Here is a 22,348-nt window from a genome sequence, read left to right as displayed (position 1 = left end):
ATGTAATTGGCTTTTGTCTTTTTTTAGGTATATTTTTCTTAATGGAATGCCATTTTGAAGAATATTTAATCAAAATCTCAAAGAAACGCAGCAAAACCATTAGTGGCCTTAAAGCCACCAACTGCATATGTATCTTATTCATGTTGATTATGATGAAACCTTGTATGTAAGGTCTTTGTTGATAAATAAGCTATAAATATCTGAGGAGATGTTTTTGCAATCTCTTTCGTATTGTACATTCCATATTTGCAAAAAATCATTCATTGTAAAATTACATGAATAAAGATACTGTGAGTGTCATTCTTGCCCTTTTCCTTGTATGTCAGCTTTTATTGCTGCATGTACTATTGTTGAGAAAATCTTTTGTACTTTGTGATTCTAAAATTAATTTCAGTAAAATATTCTGGGATATACAATGGCATTTGAAAATTCTATATACACATTATAATTTTTGGATCAAAATTTTTATATTTGTGTTTATTTTCCGGTTTTTGTTATATTAAATATATTTGTGATACAGTACAAAGTCCGTAATCCGGACGTCCATTATCCGGAATGATCTATAATCCGGACCTCAAAGCCACAAACTTTTTTTGTATGCTTTACGCGTAAAGAATGCGCATACATTACTCGCCCTATACTTCCACATTTTTAACACCTTTGTTCTGTACTCTTATTAGGTATAGCGCGTGCTTTATTTTGTGTGTTAGTACTTGAATAACCCTTATTCTTCGTATCTCGAACGCGGATTTTCTCATAAATTTTTAATTTCTCTTTGAATCCAGAAATAGTTTTACACCCGTACAAAATAATTTTGTTACTGCTGTGATCCGGTATCCCATTAATTACATAATCAAGAATTGATTAATCATCAACAGAACCGCGACTGGCTGTTTCACGGATGGCAATTAAATATTCGGAAAGGGATTCGCCAGGTTTTAAGTGTCGTTTAAGTCCATGCATAGTCTAAATGAACCGCATTTTTTTCTACTTAGCACGATATTACTTGCGTAATCAGAACAGCTTGGCTTAATGATTTGTTTCTCTAACCATTCCGAAATCTGTTTATAAATTTCATGCTGCTCTGCGGGCGGGGGGGGGGAACGTCGCGGCGCGCAATGAACTGGAAGTTGATCTGTCAGCACTATCCTCATCTTCAGGGCAGATGTTTTTATTTTATTTGGCTTATATTTCCTTACTAAATATAGTATTTCATCTCGATGTGCTCCGTCTTTGATATGATTTAAATCAATTTCCTCGTCATTTTAAATATCACGAATACACATCAAATAGTTTTCTGGTTGCAATTTTCTTATTTCGACTATGCGTAATGTATGTTTTACGCATGCGCGCGTTGAGAGAAATGTTTAATAAAGTAAACAAATAAATATTAAGCCTTTTTTTTAATTTGATACCCTTTAGATCATAATTCCTCTTTATTTCATAAATTATGGTTTCATATTTTTAATTGTATAATTTCTGCATGCCATTTTACCAGATTTAAACTGATGATCTATAATTCGAAAAAAACCCTAATCCGGAATCGCCGAAGTCCCGACGAGTCCGGATTACGGACTTTGTACTGTATTTGGTTTGATTTAATACATGGTAGAAATTTGAAAGGCTATAATGAAATGCATTCTTCTAAAATTCGAAGTAACTATTTCTATGAATTATTTTTGGCTATTCCTTAAAAACATTGTAAGTCCGAGATCCGGAATCGTCGGGCCTTCAGTGGTTCTGAATTTCGGAAAATTCCAGATTTTAGATCATCGTAAACATGGCAACATTAGGACTTTGCTTTGTTTAAATCAGTTAGAAAAATGCTACCCATGTCCACAGAGCAGGTGCAACTGGGGTGGCTGCAACCGTGAGTCAGAATTTAGGAATGGTACAAATTTTAGAATGTAGAAGAGCACATAACACCAAAAATTAGGGTCGCTGAATGTTTAGAATTTAAGAGAGGCATTGAGTAGAATTTAGGGTGGTAGAGCAGGAGAGCAAACTATAAGGACCACCAATGATTGTACGGGGCGGTAAATGGGTACCGGCCCTGCCCTCTCCGCTACAAGCAGTCAAGGACCTTCAGTATGGTCCTCGTCCACGTCAATAAATGCATTGTTATTGGCCGAAGTGGATTGCCTAGCCAGCAGGTGCTTAAAAGTGACATGCAGGAATCTCAGTTAGTCCGGAGAAAAGTCGCATTTATGCACAGCTTTTTCCTTTTGCTGCGTTTTTAGACTTTGTGAGGAGAAGATTTATTATTATTGGTATTTTAATCTTTTGGTCAGAGGTCCCAATATTAGATCTTTCGGGATACTCGACATCCGGTTTTCGGACTTTATAATGTATTAGTAGTTTTCTTGTGATTATACTTATCTTTACAACTCTATTGTATTGCAAAAATAAAGATTATAAATCGTTGCCAAGTGGCCACTTTGATTGTTGTGGTTGCTTATTAAGCCCAATTTTGAAGTTTATGAGAACACAGAGTTTTAACATCCCTCACTTCTGGTGCGTTTCATCTTTCTAATGAAATTTTTACTTGATTTATGATGGTGCAAATTTTTTTTTTAAACATGATTAAACTTATTCTGAGCTTTACCTTACTTGAAGTTTAACTACTTGACTATGATCTCCCACAAGCAAAACAAAACTAGATTTTAGAAAAAGAAGGAATGGAATTTTGGTTGCATATAACAGAATGTAAATGTGGTATAATTAATATCTGTTTACATCTTTACAGTTTTGTTATTAGGGGGTTTGCCGTGACTATAGAAATTATGTTTCATGTTAATGTTGTGTACTTTAAGATTTTTTTAAATATTAGGTTACCTTTTGGGATTGGATCTACTTATTTAATTATGGCAAAGCATATTAGAGCTATCTACCTAAGGGAAGGGGTGACTTCATAGGGGAGATGGGAACTTGACTATATTTTACATTGCATATGGTAAACCATGGAAGCTGTTCCCATGCAGCTTTTCGGAGTGGAATCCGGTCAAATAATACGATAGTGAACTAACATTATAGAGTGTTTCATATTGAATGGGACAAAAAGAAAGCATACCTGGGAATGCTGTAATTATTTTATTTTCTTAAATTTACAGTGAAACTATAGTTGTCCAAGTTTCTATAGTTGTTCTGTGTGTGCCTATCTGGTAATACGACAAATATCTATGCGTATTTAAGTTTGTACCACACTCGTGATAGAATATCCTTTGTTAATAATTTGAGCACTTCAGTTACTCACTGCTTCAGTTTCTGTTAATTCCTGAGGAAATGAAGGCACAAACACTTTGTCTTTAACAAAACCCCCATAGGAAAAATCAAAAAAGAGGTTAGTTCTGCAGATCTCAGTGGCCAACAAAGCAATGACGTATCGTTTAACCCACCACCGTCAACCCAGCAATGGGATAGACTTATCGTTCAGGCACTGGTGTACGTTTTTATGCCAATTTGATGTAACACCATCTTGCTGCAGAATGAAGACGAGAACTGCTTCCTCCAACTGAGAGAACAACTACTGTGATAGCATATCTTGGTAAATGCACCCCTTAATTGATTTTTCCATGAAGAAAAAGGACCGAACACACAACTGTTGAAAATGGCGCAGGAAACGTTCTCCTTTGGAAAATTACATTCATGATACATTACACCATGTGGATTTTTCTTGTCCCCAAGTCGTAAATTATGGCAGTTAGCCTTTCCAGACACACAAAAGTGGCTTCATTCGTAAAAACAAGTCTGTTCTCGAAACCATCTACCTCCAGCTTATCTTGCAAATTATCACAGAAAGCCTCATGCAACAGTTTGTCGGAAGGTTTTAACGCATACATAATCTGAAAGGAGTGTGGCCAGAATTGTAGACGTTTCCGTAACACACGCCACATAGTTACATGAGGCACATTGATTTCAGAACTCGCACGAGGCGTTTATTTTGTGGGATTTCATAAAAATGTTTCACGAAATTTTTCAACCACCTCGGTTTTGGCTGCTGTTTGTCGTGGGCTGATTTTCTTACATAAGTAGCCTGTGTCCTGAAACTGCATCACCACCGTTCGATGTTTTCACGATGCGGTGGTTTTTTACAAATTTTGCTCGAAAATGTCTTTGAACAATGATAAACGATTTACCAGATAAAACTTGTATAACTGTAGTTTCAGAAGTTTCGTCTTAATAAATCCAATATAGAATTTATGCTATGCTATTCTTTTTGTCTCGTTCAGTGTGAACTGTATTCTGCAGCTCAGTGGTCTTCCTTCAATTGGCAGCTTTCTGTATGTCAAAGAAAAAAATTAAGATACTTTGGTTTGGAAGTGATTATTCTAGCTGTGTTCTAATTTGAGTACAAACTGTGGGTTAATTTGAATAATGTTATGATTGTCTATGTGCAACAAGAAAAAAAAGACGCAGTTCAAATTGAATAAAATGTCACATATCAAGCTTTCCCTGTGAATCACAAATTCTAACTTTTGACACTAAAACTGTACTGTATACCTATTATTTTTATGAAGCTGTTTATTAATTATATCAATCCTGCTTTTAATATTATTTTAGGTTTTTACGTGTCATTTGTTGTGATTTAATACACTGTTTATAGAGACCCAAAACTTTTTTCTTGTGTAAAGCGGAGGTGATTTATTTCATCAATTTGAGCTATTTTTAGAACTTCACATGAATGTATATCTTTGCAGTATGTAATCTCTTGATTAAAATACAGGTTTTTTGGAAGATGCTAACTTTAATAATACCAAAATTTTTTGTCATTTGATAGAAACTTTCAACTGCAAATTTTCTGGAACTAGCGGGAGTATAATGGAGCCATTAAGTAAATGCAATTTGAAAGAGCATATGGCTATTCCTGAACATTGATTGAAACTGTAGTCGAATGCATGTTTATTTTTAAAAATATGATTTTGCTGTAAAAATAGCTTTTCAGCAGTGCCTGTTATATATCTGTATTTATTCTGGTAACTAATGGATTGAGTTATCTTTCTGAAAATAATTTTCTAAGGTATGACTGAAAATATCCTATTCAAGTGTTCAGAAGAGGTATTGATTACCCATCCTGAACTGGTTCAAATATGAAGCAAGCTTCAGTAAAAAACATTCTTCACCCTTAGTATAACTTGTTTCTTGTATGTCCCATTGTATTTTTTTCCTAGTGACCAATGATAAAAGTGCTTCCATTTGATTACTTAAGTCGCTAATAGGTGTTCTTGGATTCTGTTAGCGAATTCTGGTTTCAGCAATCTTGTTGCTAAGTAAACTAGTATTTAGCCTTGTGGCATTTCAATATTTTATTGGTTTACCTTAATCAATGAGTATACGATAATCAATAAGCAATATATAAAAAGCACTCATTTTTATAGGACAGTAGACTGCAAGAATGAATGGGACAAATATCTTTTAAATACAATTTTAAATACAATTTATTGAAACATAATGTACCTTGCTGTCCACCTAAAAAAGTAAATTTCTGTCTATATATATGAGTAAACGAGGCATAAGTGTATGAAAAAGCTTAAGATGTTGTCTTTCTGAGTGAGAAGTAAGGACTGAGAACAGATCTGATAAGTTTTGTCGAAATTGTTGTTCAAATACTTATTCAGTTGTATTGGATACAGAAAGGCAAAATGGCCTGAAGTGTTCGGCATATTTTGCAGAATTGAAGTTTATGAAGTGGTATGTGTGTTTAGCATATTTCGATGCTTTAGCCCAGTGTTTTTTAATCTTTTTCATAAGTAAAATTTTCAAGGTCCACTTTTATTTGGGAAAATCTAGTTTGCTTCATTAGCATGGTTTTAATGCAGTATTGTGTAAATGGATCATTTGCAACAAAAATTACAATTATTTAGAATAATATTTATTTACTTCAAAAGGAATTTCAAAAATTTTCCCAACAGTTCTTAAAATATCATATTCAAACAGGACTTTTCAGTTTTAATGAGATAATTCGTACTGCTTTTTATTATCGCAGATATATTTAATATTAGGCTTTATGGGTGGAAACTGAATTTTCATATCAGGTCTGTTGCAATATTAATTTTTTTCGACTCATAAGCTGAGAACTGCATATATGTAGTTGCAAATTGTAAAAGTGCCAACACGGCCTTTTGTGATAATTGAGGATATTCATTATTTAAACTGCATTAGAATTACACTAGTGACATGAATATAAATTTTTCTTGCAACAATAAATTAGATTGCATTTCAATAAAAACTTCATATTCTTCGGTTGACATCGTCAAAGGTCATGGATTGACAATAAATGGGTTAAGCAAGAATTTTTTTCAAGAGTGGTAAATAAGGAGGGTAAAAAAAGTATTTGCACTTGCCTATATTTCATCATATTAGCTAACAAAGGTAATGCTTGGCAATTTTAGCTATTACAATGAACACAGGAGGTAATGAACACACAAATCTAATGAAACTTTCATTTTATTATGCCTTTTACACAAAATATACAAATAAAATGTAAACTTTGTATGTCAAAAAAGTATTAGCAAGATCATACAGCAAAATGTGGGAACGTTTAATTCTTTATATTCATACCTTTTGTATTTATAACAGCATGTAATCTGTTTTTCATAGAGAAAAACCTTGTTTGTACTATTGGGAATTTTGTGTCATTCTTGCAGGAATATAAGCTTAAGTTCATCTTTACACGAAATTTTATGTTTTTTCACGTCTAGGTTAAATTTGGGACATAAATTTTCAATTGGATTTATGTCAGATGATTTAGGCGGTATCTTTAACTGGTGAAGAGCCTTACACGGTAACCACTCTCGGGTGAGGTTTGCTGTATGCTTAGGGTCATTGTCCTGTTGAAACACGAATGATGTTCCTAAGCTAAGATTTTGGGCATTGAATTTCAAGTCATGGCGCTATATGTCAATGTATGTACGTACTATCATAATACCATCAATGAAGCACAAGTTACCAACACATTTTTTAACGTGGGTGGGTTGGTGGTTGCTGCCATACAGTCAAAAAATCACGGTGCTTGTTCCACCATGTTTCACAGTAGGTGTTAAATGCTGTTTTTCGAGTTCGGTGTTTGGTTTTTTCCACACATATTGTTGTCCATCACTCCCGAAATCTTAAACTTCGATTCGTGGGAGAAAATAACTGTTCCAAAACTCGCCTGATAAATTAACATGAGATTTTGCAAAATCTAATCTGTTTCTCCTGTTCATTTTTGAAATTAAAGGTTTTTTCCCCTTGCTGCCCTTCCATAATAGCTTCCTTCATGTAAAAAATTCCGTATAGTATCTACACTAAAAGTTTTATGCAAAGTATTAGCAACATCTTTGGCTGACCCCCCCCCTAGGGTGCACTTAGTTTATGGTTTTTCTTAACCTCTTTGATAATGCCTTATTTTCACTTGCAGAAAATATTCAAGGCCATCCACTTCTAATTTTATTTTATGTTGATCTTGTCTCGTTGAACTTTCCTACAACACTTCTGACAGTAATTAAACTCATGTTTAGTTGTATTACTATAGTATGATAATATAAACTCTCATTTCTGAGCCAAATAATCATGTTTTTACCATTAACATCCAACTCCTTCGACTTCGAAGTCATTTTATCACAGTATTAGCAAAATAACGTATTAAAAGAGCGCTGCAGACCTTATAATAACAGGATTTCTTATCAGTCTAAATACGTGACCGCAACATAACAAAATTTGCATAGCAATGAGAACTTTGCCATTTGCAAATTTTTGTTTTTGTTGTATATTTTGTGTAAAAGACATATTAAAATGAAAGTTTTATTAGATTTGTGTGTTAATTACCTCCTGTGTTCATTATGTCCAGCTAAAATTGTCAAGCATTTCCTTTGTTAGATAATAGGATCAGTTATAGGACATTACCAATATTTTTTTACCCACTGTGTATTTGCTTTTTTGCTCTGAAGGCTTAAGTTCATTGATCTTTGTAAAAATGCCGTTTAAATATGCAGTATTTCCTCGAAATAACCATCTAGCCTTTAGCATGTAAAACGAGATGTGTGTACACCTCACATGTCCTCATGTAATCTTTTGAATGAACAATTATGTAGTCTGTGAGATTTTATGAATTTAATAACTTTGACAACCTCATCGAGAATAGTAAGAACAGTTATATCTAAATGGGGGATAAATTTTTGCAGCAAGTGACTGCCAGTGGATGAATAATTTTTGGCGATATTTTTATAAACCGTAACAGTGGAATATAAAACACAAACTATCTATTAATACAATTTCTAAGTTTTTAAAAGCTCAAAGTCAGAATATAACAGGCTTCTGACAGTAATTAAACTCATGTTCAGTTGTATTACTGTAGTATGATAATATAAACTCTCATTTCTGAGCCAAATAATCATGTTTTTACTATTAACATCCAACTCCTTCGACTTCGAAGTCATTTTATCACAGTATTAGCAAAATAACGTGTTAAAAGAGCCCTGCAGACCTTATACTAACAGGATTTCTTATCAGTCTAAATGCGTGACCTCAACATAACAAAATTTGCATAGCTATGAGAACTTTGCCATTACCAAATTTGCCATTTGCAAATTTTTGTTTTTGTTGTATATTTTGTGTAAAAGACATATTAAAATGAAAGTTTCATTAGATTTGTGTGTTAATTACCTCCCGTGTTTATTATGTCCAGCTAAAATTGTCAAGCATTTCCTGAAGACTTAAGTTCATTGATCTTTGTAAAAATGCCGCTTAAATATGCAGTATTTCCTTGAGATAACCATCTAGCCTTTAGCATGTAAAACAAGAGATGTGTGTACATCTCACATGTCCTCATGTAATCTTTTGAATGAACAATTATTTAGTCTGTGAGATTTTATGAATTTAATAACTTTGACAACCTCATCGAGAACAGTAAGAACAGCTGCATCTAATTGGGGGATAAATTTTTGCAGCAAGTGACTGCCAGTGGATGAATAATTTTTGGCGATATTTTTATAAACCGTAACAGTGGAATATAAAACACAAACTATCTATTAATACAATTTCTAAGTTTTAAAAGCTCAAAGTCAGAATATAACAGCTCATCTCCATCTGCACTGATTACATGGTACTTGATAAATAATGGAACAGTATCCAATTTGTTATACCGCAATATCGCGCGATTTGCAATGCATCCAGCCTAATAAATTTGTGCCTTAAGGACATTTCATGTATGGAAATACATCAGCTGAATTCCCTAAATGAAAACTAATAAACGTTGAAAATAGAAGGTAGAAGGAAGAAAATATTACATGCCTTTTTGTACCCAAACAAAGTTAATGAACTAATCAGGAGATAAGAATTTGAATGTAGAATGAAAGTCCTAATAGGTTTCCACAAAAGAAGATACACAAAAACAAGCAATACTTTGAGATAGAAACAAAATATAAACTATGTACAATATAAACGAATGCATGAGCAAAATTTGACGTTGCAAAAGTTAAATCAGTTTGGAGATGAGCTACATAAGTACATAGGTCTTTTCCTTCCTAAGTATTTCATATTTTAAATGGATTTGCAGAGCGGGCTTTAACATCTGCTGCAGACCACATGACAGGATAACATTTTCATTTGGAAGGTGCACGCCGTAGAATGTAGCGGCAATTTTGATTCTTCTCGTATCTCTTTAAGTGTTGAAAAATAAATGTTTGTCTATTATCCTGGTTAGATTTCCTTATAATTTACATTATGGCCAAGGTGTTGTCTTTTTACTTCTATTCTTATGGAAGAGTATATGTGATGTGATGTTAATAACCATTACAGTATGCTAATAAGCAAAAACTTTCAATCAATTTATATTTTCTAAGACACGGTTTAACAGTGACTGTAACGCCTGGTTACTCGCAGCACCCTTTTATATTCAAATGTACAGGATTCTCCAGCATTTCTAGACCTGCAGGATTTCCTATGTGCAACGATCAATAAAGAAATGAGCCAGTGAATCGCTGATACCGGAATTCTGAGTGATTCCCCAATGCAGCTGCTGTCAAATACCAAAACGTGTCACGATGGTACCGTCAAAACTTGCTTCGTCAGACTATCCAGATTAGTAAGCAATGGTTAGTTCTTATTCTACTTTTTTAATTTTTTAAAGGCTTTAATTTTTATTGGGTGTTTTTTCAAGTTACTTTTATGAATATTGCGGAAAGAAGCATATAAGTTTTGCAGAACCCTTGACTGATCTCAGAGTTGTAGCTAGGGTTTTCAGCGCCCAGGGACAACTGAAGATTTCGCGCCCCCTACTGCTTGCCAAGAATGGAAAACATTTAATTCTAAAATTTCGTAACATCAGTTTGGCGCTCCTCGGATTCTGCGCCCGGGGACAGATGCCCCCCTTGCCCCCATCTAGCTACGCCCCCTGACTGATCTCCACAGAACCTCATGGTTCTTAAAATTCCGTGGAACACAGTTTAAGAAATTATACTTTAATGAGTGTACACGCATGGTAGTAAAATCTAAGAAAGATACGTAGAATGTTTATTCGTTCCATTCTGGCAAGATCATGCAAAGTGAGAAGGTCTTCATGATAAAATTTCTTGAAACAGTTTGAAAATGATAGATTCATTAGCAAAACTCTAGAATCTCTCGATATTTGAAGGAGGTGATATGAATTCTGCATAGAAATTAGTGGCAGGGGCAGTCTGATTTCCTTTAGAGTCTAAGAATGCTTGAAATCTTGTAGGGCTGTATTGAATATGGAGAGAATGTGCATTGTAGTCTTTTTCTTTTCTTTTATGCTTTACGTTTCCGCATAATTGCCGTAAAACAAAATATTGAAGATATTTATAATCAGTTGAAAAGTTGCAGAATAAATGGATCTGTTTGCAATAGTTAAAGAATCCAAAACTTTTTATTTTGAGTTTTGACTGTTGAATATGGAATGGTTCTTTCTTAAAGCATGTCAGGATTTTGTGTGCAATAGGTGTTTTAATATTTCACAGTAGTTTTTATTTTCTGACTAAAGTTTGCTTTCAAACTGTGAATTTATAAATCATTTAAAAAGACAAATATATACAAACAATATTGTTAAAGATGCTTTTTAATACTTTAATACAACATATTGCTTCAGCATGCCAAGAAAAATAAATATTTTGTTCTCTTAAAGCATTTAAGAGAACAAAGTACAGTACAAAGTCTTTAATCTGGACGTCCATAATCCGGAATGATCTATAATCCGGACCTCAAAGCTAAAAACGTTCTGCGTATGCGTAAACGCATTTTGCGTTTACGCATGCGCGTTTAATGTATAACGGATGGTATAAGCTAGGCTAAAATTATCTAATTATCTATTTTAGTTAATGTTTCAGATTGCGTTGTTCCTTAATCTTCTAATTGGATCCGGCTTATTATTTTTTGCAGACTGTTAGAGCAATTTTATAAAAAGGAAGCTTGAACTTTCGATTATGTCAAAAAGAGTTTCCGTTTCTGGAGCTGCCAAAGGATCTACAAAGCGAAAACATGTTTCGATGTGTCGCTTCCGATAGTGAAGAAAGTGACAGAGAAGTTATTGAAAACGAAAAAATTTCGATTGACAAGTTAGTCGGTATTCTCGACACAGCAATTACAGGACTTGAACAGTGGAACTGAAGAAGAAATTATGTCTGTTTATAGAATTAAAGAGAAAGTATTAGCGCAAAAAAGAAGCAACTTAATAAAGTAAACAAGTCACTATTAAGCCTTTTTTTTTTTTTTTTTTTTTTTTGTAAATTTTGATACCCTTCAGATCATAATTGTTCTTTATTTCATAAGTTACGCTTTCATATTTTTAATTTTATAATTTCTGCATGCCATCTACCAGATTTAAATTGATGATCTATAATGCGGAAAAACCCATAATCCGGAATCGCCGAAGGTCCCGACGAGTCCGGATTAAAAACTTTGTACTGGATTTATTTTTCTCAGAAGAAAGAGTATATTTCATTATACTTATTGTATCTGTTATGCTTTGAACCTCTTTGAAAGGGTAATGATGGTCAAGCTGTTCAGTTTGTTTGCAAAATTAATCTTGCGCCAATTTCTATAAAATATTTTTCAATATAAAGAAAGTAACATAACATTTTATATTAATGAAAAAATGTCTGTTTTCACTAGAAATAGTTTTAACAAGAAATATTTTAAATTAATTGCAAAACTGATCATTTGTAAGTGCAGAAATCACTTCTCAGATGCATTTTTAACACTTATGGATAAAATTTGTTTCTTCAATTTAGACAAGTAATTTAATTTTCAATCTATCAAGTAATTCTGTAAAATTTGGCAATGGTAAGATCTTTTTGTCTGAGAAAGAAGATTAGAGGCTTGTGGTATTTAGCCCTATGGAAACCGATCTTAAACTCATTGTGTTTGTATTAAAGATGTTTAGTTTTTGAAAATGGCAAATATTTATATAGGACTTAGAAATAAATTTGAAAATACTACGTACGTCCAGAAAGTAAGTTCCGTTTGGTAATAAAAGTAAATTGTGTACAGCTACAGAAAAGTTATTTATTGCACAAAATTCAACAACTCTTAAACTACTTTTCCACATAACTGCCGAAATATTGCAGGCATTTGTCATAGCGTGGCACAAGTTTTTGTATACCTTCTTCATATAGAAATTTGCCGCCTGTGTCTTCAACCAGTTGGAAACAATTTCTTTCAGCTCGTCGTCATTGTAGAAGTGTTGACCGCCAAGGAAAGACTTAAGATGTAAGAACAGATGAAAATCGCTAGGAGCGAGGTCAGGGCTGTACGGAGGATGGTCAAACACGTCCCAGCCAAATCCCTGTAGGAGGTTTTTCGTCACATTTGCAGTGTGTGGTCGTGCGTTGTCGTGAAGAAAAACAACACCTTTTGACAGCAATCCTCGGCGCTTATTCTGTATTGCGCGGCGCAATTTCCGAAGTGTCTCGCAATAAGCATCTGCTCTGATTGTTTGACCACGCGGTAAGAAATCAATGAGTAAGACGCCTTTCCAGTCCCAGAACACTGTGCACATCATTTTTCGAGGTGTCAAGATTTGCTTCGGCTTAACCTTTGCTGGGGATGAAGTGTGCCTCCATTCCATTGATTGCCGCTTACTTTCAGGGGTGTCGTAAGAAACCCAAGTTTCATCTCCTGTGACTATCTGTGTCAGAAATTCTTCGCCGCTTTCAGCATAACGGGTCAAAAACTGAAGTACACTACCCATCCGTTTTGTTTTGTGTTGCTCAGTAAGAATCTTTGGTACCCAACGTGAGCAAAGTTTACGAAATTTCAGTTTTTCGGTAACAATTTCATGCATTAGTGATCGTGAAATTTGGGGAAATTCCATAGCGAGAGCACTAATTGTAAACCTTCGGTTTTCATGGATCTTGTCATCAATCCCGTGAACCAGTTCTTCTGTAACCAAAGATGGACGCCCACTTCGTTCTTCATCGTGCACATCACTACGTCCGTCATTGAACTTTCGAACCCATCTTCTCACCATTGAATCACTCATCGATTTTGGTCCGTAAACATCGCAAATTTGCCGATAAATTTCAATAGGTTTCACTTTCCTCGCATTCAGAAAACGAATCACAGATCTGACTTCACAAGCGGCGGGATTTTCAATCAATACCGACATTGTAAACAAGCACAACAAAGCGTACGTGACTGACAGCGATCTCCAAATAACGCAAGTCTCTTCTCCTTGATACAGAGCGTCTACTGCGCATGTGCGGAACTGCGATCGCAGAGCTGCAGCGGAGATAAATTGAAACGGAACTTACTTTCTGGACCTGCCTCGTATATATTTCTTGTTATGAAACTTAAAACAGACTATTAATTTCTGCATCGAGATATGTATTTTTATTTCAAAAAGTGAAACTCTTCTCTATTAAGAATTTTCAATGATCCTTGTTATATATATATATATATATATTGTGAAAAGATGGCATTACCGTGTACAAGAAATGTCAAGTCATTGGGGAAACGTAGTTAAAACTTTCTTCCTTTTAAGATTTCTTTCAGTATAATTGGATGAAATGAAAAGAATTTTGATGATTTTCCTCTTCACATTTATTATATATATACATGTATGTATGTATGCATTACTTTAAAAAATTAGACCTTTTGGTATATTTTATTTAATAAATGGAAAATAGGCTGAACATCTTAAATAATATTTTGAAATTCATATATTTTTCTTTTCATATTTTTGAAGTCAATAAAATGTAGAGGCATTTACCTCGCTTTTCCAGAAATGTTTTATGTTTGAAAATGGATTTACATTTGCTACTTATTTCTGAATCGTTGTACAAACCAGTCTTCAACCAAAGTTTTGTATTTGTTATACTATTACGTTTCTGTATATTTTCATTGAATGGTTGATTAAGAATGTTAGGATAAATTTTGGGGTTAATATGAAATTAGTTTTTGTCAAAATATTAATTCTCTAGTATGTGATATATTCTCAACATGAACATACATTCTCTGAAATTCTTGGCTTAAAAGTAAAATGGAATAATTTCAACATTTCAGGTTTTCTACTTTGCTTGGCAATAAATGAAATTTTATGTCTATGTTATCGGTCTTTTAGATTTGATGTTAGGATACATTATTTATTATTTCTAGTTGAGCTTAAAATGAATCAGTCATTCAACAATGAAACTGGTAAAGCTGTGAAACATTTCAGTGTATACATTAAATGTGTAGACAAAGATGTCTTGTACTGTTCATAAGTAGGAGGAAGAGCTTTTGTATTTTTTCCTTTAATCAAAAAAATGTAAAACACAAGTAGTTTGATGTTTTGAATTCTTATGTTCTGTTACCGTCTAAATGACACATATCTTTAAATATGAAAAGCATTACATTTTTTACATTTTCCTGCCATTTGTTGTCTTAAAAAAGGAAATAATAAAATGTATTTATAAGTGTTTATTAAGTGTGCAGATAAGTAAACAGAAGGAACTATATAATCGGAATCTATTTCTTTTCACATTCTTGAAATGTTACTATGTTATTAAAAGAGTAACTGGAATGTCCAAGTGATGTTCTTATTATAGAAAATATTACTAAATGTGCTTATAAAAATGGAACAAATTTCACCTAATGGTACCTGATATTGTGCATAGCAGTGAATGATTTCAGAAATGCTTCAGTAAAGTGACAGACAGCTGTGTTCATTGTGACAGACATTTTGTTCCCTTAAAAATAAGTAATATCTGTTTTGTTGCAGAAGAAGAAAGAAATAGGATCTTACTGTTTTATCTAAAAAATAGTTGTGTTCTGGCATCAGTATTACTTGTTTGAAAAGTTTAAGAATTTAATAACATCTCGAGCTATGATCTCAGGGCTAAAATCATTTGGAAAGAAGATTTTTCTATAAAAGATGGATTCCCCCCCCCAGAAAAGATATAGGTAAAGTTAATTCTGAAAAGTGAATTTTGATTTTGTAAGACATTTTATTATTATCTTTTTTTGGGGGGAGGGAGGCTTTTGTTTTTGAATTTTTGGGCAATGTAATAGAGGTGTTCATTTTTTAGTAATATTTTGCTAGCATTCTTTTAGTAACTTTTGTGTAACATTTATATAAGATTCTATTCTAAATTTTGTATGAGTCAGATTTATAATTAATTGTTCCAATAGCATGCTCTCTTTGTAATTGCAGTTATATGTTCCTGGGTAAATAAATCATATCTGTCACTGTATTATGTCAACCAGTTTTCTAAAGGATTTGAAATAAATAGCTGTAAAATAAAATAGAGAAAATGTATACAGCTTTTAGTTGAATCTGTTATGTGAAACATTATTGTCTAAATTATTGATATCACAATATTTTTATGTTGGAAAAGAAGAAGAAATAAGATCGTACTATATGTATTCACTTCAGTCTGTGAACTTCTACAGCATAACACTTTGTTTCATCTGCATGTATCTGTGTTCTGTTTAGTCTTAGAAATACGTGTTTATGCATGTTTCCTTATGTGTGATGTTTGCAATATATTTCACATGACTTAAAATAACTTTGCTTAATTCCATCATGTTATTTTAAGTCACGTTTGCTCTGTATATGACTTGGCTTTAATATAAATGATAATTCATTGTTCCTGGGTAAATAAATGCACATATGTCAATGTATTATGGATTTTTCACTGTATTATTAAAGGAGTTTTCTTCGTGTATATAGTATAAAATTTTATATATTTTTACTGGCAGTTTTTGTTGTCTCATAAATGTATCTGTAAGCATTTTTCTTAAATATGAGATGTATAATTCTTCCCTATTTTTGATAGTCTTATTCATTTTGAACAGACCACCTTTGACCAAATTCATTTATGAAATGTAATTTATTTTGAATAGCTTGAAATTGTGTCTTATCTAAGGAAAAAAGCTTGAGAAAAAAGGTTCTAATACAAAAGGTAATTGAACCAGCTGTAAATGAAATTAAATTAAGGACCATTAAATAGAACTCTGTAGAAGCTGCCATTACATAGAACATTATAGAAGCTAATGTAGCTTATTTTTGTAACATGGCAGAACAGTAAAAATGGTTACTCCATTAATTTTATGCAATGTTTCATACATAAGTTATGAACAAAATGTAAGAACTAATATTTCTAGTATGTATTATGTAATTATATTCATTCAGGAACATACAGAGGTTGGTCTTCTTAGATAGCATAAACTAGACTAAAACTCTAAAAGAGCTAAGTAAATTTTCACTGTGTCTTGTAAGTATCGCAGAGACAGGGAAATGGTGTAAAGTACCCTTTTATTAACTTAAATAAAGATTAACAGACACACCAACTCGTGCTTATAGAAGCCAACTGTTATGGCGTAAATCAAATATAACAATTGAACTAAAACTAAGACAATTAATTTAGCCTAACAGCTGCACCATTGAAATAACATGCAAGCTGGCTTTGACGTCAGGTAGGCGTAATAAGCCTAATGAAACAAATAACTCGGTGCCACAGAATGCTGTTCACAAGAGAATCAAATTAGCAAAGTGGCCTTCAAGCAGGTTGAACACGCTCTAATTCTACCCTCTAAAACCTTCCTTTAAAAAGTATCTTTATTCTACCTCATTTGAATACCACATGAGACAGAAATTTACATTCTGGCAGAGAAAATGGAAATGAGAAGGATAGGAGAGTAAATTAACATAAAATAATGGGTTAGAAACTTAAATGTGAACTATACGGTGTCTTAACAAAAATTTTATTGAAGACGAATTTTGGAAAGCAGTTATAAAATTGATGAATTAGTATGATTCGCTGATAAAATTTAGTTAATGATTAATTAAAAAAATTTAAACATTATTTAAATTCAAGAATTTGAAATTTAAAAAAATAACAGTATAAATTATGACTTTTAAACATTATTCAGCATTGAAATAATGTATGTTAGTTGTTCATAAGGCAGTTTATTGCATGCATTATCTACAAAGCAACGTTTATCAACACAAAAATAGAGTACTTAAAATTTATAATGAGAATTTCAAAACTTTGTTTTTTTTTATTAAAGTATGTATTTTCATCTTTATTCACTTTTCCCTCTAAAACTCCATAAAGAAATATTCTCCACTGCATTAAAACAGTGATTGTGTATAATGTCATTTTTTGTACAATTCGGATCATCTATGATTTTGTATGCTATGGAAGAATATTTTTCAGTTTTATTTTTCTTGGAACTTTGTGAAACCCCGTAGAAAAGTTGTAAAATCCAACTAGTTTTTATATGTGAAACTAATGTAATTCTCAGAGAAATTATTGAAAAGAAAATTGTGCGTAAAGTAAGTTTTAATAACCAAAATAATTTAAATAAAATATGAATTCTTGATTAAAAAAGTGTAGTTGTATTTCTTGGAGAATTGTTAGCCGAGTTTTCAAATAAAACAGTAATTTTTTTTCTTTCTTTTACTATGTTTCTGTGCTTGTGTATAATGTTTAATTTTTCATATTGCGTACAAAAAAAAAAAAAAAAAAAAAAGGATGGCATGAATTACATTTTTAACAGGGTCATGTTCCTTGGTAGTCAGTACTTGAAATATCTGAATTTTGAGGATTACAGCTGAATGATGTATGAAATTTTTAGATGCAGGTTGATTGCCTGTAATATTTTAGAAACTGCATATAAACTACAACATGGACTTCACTTAGACATTTTAAGTTGTGATGCCAAGGAACTTGTGTAATCAAATTACAGGCAAACTAAATGCAGGTTTCAGTGGTGATCATTATGCCTGAACTGGAATAGGGAAATAATGAAAATTCTTTGCTTGTTGAAGCTGAGAAACATAATGAGGCTAAGAATTTCATGTCTGTTATTAAAATTGTGTGATAATTTTCTTTAAGTAATTTAAGGAAAAAACTAGAAGTACCAATATTTTTATATATAATCTAATAATCAGGAAAGTTTTTTTTTTTTTTTTTTTTTTTTTAAAATCGGCAAATCACCACCCTGTATATTGGTAAAACCTTAGTTGTTCCTCTCCGTTCACTGACTCATACATAAAAAGATTTTAAACAAGACCTGTTAAAAGCATTTCCGCCCGCACGTAATAAAGTAAAGCTAGAAAATTCATTGTAAGAAAGACTGAAATTTATAGATTGTTGTGTCCCGTTGAGTATGAAGATAAAATTCTGGAAATCGTGATGCCAAAATTCTTATCTAAACAAATCTATTTATGCACTATACTAAAGTGCAAGATTTTATTGAAATTGGGAAATCCACTGTCATTAAATGAGCTCTTCGTGTTGTCTACGAAGTATGAAGTACTCGTAGAATGTTAGAAAATAAGCAATCAGAGGAACTTTTTATACCAGCTAATGCATTAAATGATTCCAGAAGTGAAAGAAGTTTTGCCTCCGCTCGATTTTTCTCAAAGTCTTTCCGGAAATATAGGATGCCTAAACTGACTGGAAAGGAGGTGGTAAATAACTGCCAAAGCTTAATAATAACTGTCAATGTTAAAAATGAATCGCAGAAAATGTTCTTTTTAGTATTGAAAGGATTGCAAGTTAATGTAATTTTATGAGTCGACTTTTAAAAAAGGTAAATCTAAACAAGATTTCAGTGAAAATTTAATAGCATTAGACATAACAGAAATACGTAATGAACCGGAACCTTTGCCAAAAGTGGAGTCAGATCAGCTTGGGGAAAGCCATAAGAAAGAAATAAGGATATTAAGTAACATCTGTGGTCTTAGATTCAAGGGAAGTATTAATTACGGAACTACAAAAAGATCCAGAGATCAGACAAATTTATGTATACTTAAATAAATAAAAATTTTCTCTGAGTAAATGTAAACTGAAATAAGGTAGAACTGAACATACGGAGATCATCAATAATGTTTTGCTTTACAAGAAAGTTGTAAATGAGAATTCGGAAATATAGCCGGTTACTCCAACTGTTTTCTTTTTGGCATTGTGGGGCGAATTACACGATAACCCAATTTCAGTACACATGAATCTGAGAAGACTGTTCAAAGAGTTAGAAAAACGAAATTACAGCAAATTACGAGAGAATACATCGTAACGTAAATAAGTAAATTTCGCCACAACGGAAACAGTGCAAAATCAAGTTTTCCAAATCAAATTCTTGGAGTCCCAGAAAGGTCCTATTAGGTCCGCAGCCCCAGAAATGAGGCGAATAAAGGTCGTTATTTTTTAGTTATTGTTGATTACTTTAGTAAATGGTATGAATTAATTCCTCTAAAGTGCGCATCAGCGAGTATAGTAGCAAATTCCTTTTTAAAGAAGTATGTCCTAAAATACGGATCGCCATTGAAAATAATATCTGGCAACGGACCGCAGTTAAGTAGTATTTTTGAGAAAATATGCACAGAATAAGAAATTAAACACTTAAGGAATAAAAATTAAACACACAATTAACTCTCTACAGGCCTCAGTTAAATATTGCTGAACATGTTAATAGTTATCAAATTTGTATCTTAAAATACTTGAACAAGATTTATGTCACAGTGTAAATTAATTAGGTTGTAGAGTTAGTAAGTTATTTTAAAGCTGAAGACATGAGAAATGTGCAGTGCCTTCGCCGGGACTTGAAACTGGATCCCTCGAATACGCGCCGAGCGTGCTAACCGTTACACTACGAAGACATGCTTGAAGGAGGGAACTATTTTTAGACCAGGTGGATCGGGTCGTATTCTCCTCATTTCTACGATATAAGCTCTATTTCTAGATTTTCCGAAGAGTTACATTCGTTTTTTTTTTTTTTTTTTTTTTTTTTTTTTGGTAATGAATATAACGTAAAACTGGGCTTCAAACCATTCAAATCTTAACTTTTTCTTCAGATTCTTGTCATAATAATGCTAATTAATTTACGGAAAATGCGGACTCAGAGCAGATGCAACATAGTGACATCAGACTACTTCCTGTTAACCCCCTACGAGGATCGCGTCGGCGAGGAGTCGCACAAAGGAATGAGCTAGCCCTTCTGTTTAACCCCACAGCTGACACTAATCAGGTTGTCTGACGATTCCTCGGATGTGTGAGGGATAATAAAAACTGCTTAACGCTTTCGGCGCATAGAATGAAGAAAACATTTGATGCTTTTCAAAGACTTTGCTGACAAAATTTCGAATGCTGTAGAAAACAATACCTTCTTTCTCTAGAAAATCTGAGAGGGTTAAGAAAGCATAAAACTTTTATTGGACTACATAAATAAAATGTATGCCCTTGTCTAAGCACCAAAATATACAAACTATTTGATCAGAGAAAATTTCAGTCCTTGAGACATAGGAACTGATTATTACAAATGGAATGTATAAAGTTACAACTAGATACTAAATACACAGAAAATTAACTTAAGTGAGTTTTTGTTAATTTTACTTAGCTAAAGAAACGTATTCATTGTTTCATGAACTACACTGTAGATACATTACGTGTATCTTTTTGAAAGCACATGCATTTATGAGAACGCTCTCCTATCCCATACGAAACAGACAAAAAATAAAATTTCAGGCAAAAATCTCAATTATAGACTAAAACATTGATACCATGTCTATCAAACTTGATGTACAAGTGGATCTGTTTTTCAAAATCAATCATAGCATTAAAAATGTTATGGCTATATACTTTTTCTTTAATAAATATACATTTTCTTTCATAAATATATAATAAATATAGTGTAGATACATTAGGTTATTTCGAAGCAGGAGAAATGAAAAATATGCAGTGCTCTCGACCTTGGCTCAGGCAAAACGGAGTTTGTGATGCAGGCACCCAGGCAGACAGCGCTACTCCAGTAGAACTTTTGTAACCCATTTTCGAATATCTATGTTCTAATAGTATAATCTAAGTTCTTTTGAAAAATTGTAGAGTCATTAGGATATTTTTGAAGCAGAAATCATGAAAAATGAGCATCGCCCTCTCCGGGACTCGAACATCGGACCTCTCGAATACGCGTCGAGCGTGCTGACCATTACATTACCAAGGCATGCTAAGAAGGCGGGAGAAGTACCTTATATACTTCCCCTTTTGTGACGACTGAGTATTAGGCGACCCAATCACCAAATCCTGATGGTAAAGAATCATCATCCACCACTTTTTTAGTTCGGGCGCCACTGTAGATACATTAGGTTATTTCGAAGCAGGAGAGATGAAAAATGTGCAATGCCCTTGCCAGGACTCGATCCTCGGACCTCTCTATACACGCCGAGCTTGGTGACCATTACACCACGAAGGCATGTTAAGAAGGCGGGGGAAATACCTTATAGCATTAAATGTAATTTATTAGATTCGTTACTAATATAGATCATATTCTGACAGTTTTTAAATATTAAAATCGGTATCTGGATCTTGACACATATATGTTCAACAACACAGCCCACAGCACATCTTTTTTTAGGCAATATAGCTAAGGTCTGAAAAATTGGGCACACTTAATTTAAAACATTAAATCAATATAATCAAATTTTAAAATTAACTTGCATTTATTTACTTTCATATCCTGCAACAACTGATTCATAAATAACTTTATTAACCTCTGAAATTGAGAAACGTTTTTTCCTCGGTGTTTGTCTTGACATTATGAATAAAAACTTAAGGCACATAATCCGTATAACTAGCGTAATTAGGTGGTTTACCTTGTAATGTTGCGCGGCCCCAACCTGCACGCAACAATAGTAGTGACTGCTATGAACTGGAAAGTACACAAAGTCTTGAGAAGGGTTTAAATCCCTTTTTATTCAACTTTAGACATTACAGATGCGGGCTCTTGACGCTCACAAACTACGCTGACCCGGCGGTAAAATAAAAATAAGAAACTAAAAATGAATAATAACAAGTTACTACCTACGAGGCTCTCTAAAGGTAACTAACCTAACCGCGTTCTAAGATACCGCTGATATTTCAGCAAACTTCTGAAT

General features: G+C 33.0%; 2 protein-coding genes across 4 annotated transcripts in view; one reads left to right on the top strand and one right to left on the bottom strand.

The window, feature by feature from the left end:
- LOC118184663 (pantothenate kinase 3-like) overlaps positions 1-17,804 on the top strand; it is a 218,114-nt gene extending 200,310 nt beyond the window's left edge. For 2 of the 3 annotated variants that reach the window (XM_085807605.1, XM_085807603.1), the window contains exon 10: positions 28-17,804. The gene's annotated coding sequence lies outside the window, so the exon portion shown is untranslated. The remainder of the gene's footprint in view (positions 1-27) is intronic. The other variant, XM_085807604.1, reaches the window with a different exon arrangement.
- On the bottom strand, positions 9,698-13,597 carry LOC118184665 (histone-lysine N-methyltransferase SETMAR-like). Its single transcript, XM_035354367.2, has 2 exons — positions 12,593-13,597; positions 9,698-9,778 (listed from the first exon to the last, which is right to left on the bottom strand). The coding sequence occupies exons 1-2, from the start codon at positions 13,595-13,597 to the stop codon at positions 9,698-9,700; spliced, it is 1,086 nt and encodes a 361-aa protein (XP_035210258.2).
- Positions 17,805-22,348: the final 4,544 nt, after the last annotated feature.

Source organism: Stegodyphus dumicola, chromosome X1, assembly GCF_044657685.1.
Source record: "Stegodyphus dumicola isolate Sdum_Otavi_A_Nest chromosome X1, ASM4465768v1".
In the NCBI taxonomy this organism is placed as follows: Eukaryota; Metazoa; Arthropoda; class Arachnida; order Araneae; family Eresidae; genus Stegodyphus; species Stegodyphus dumicola.
The sequence above is the reverse complement of the archived record's forward strand: the minus strand, read 5'-3'. Positions and strand labels throughout refer to the sequence as shown.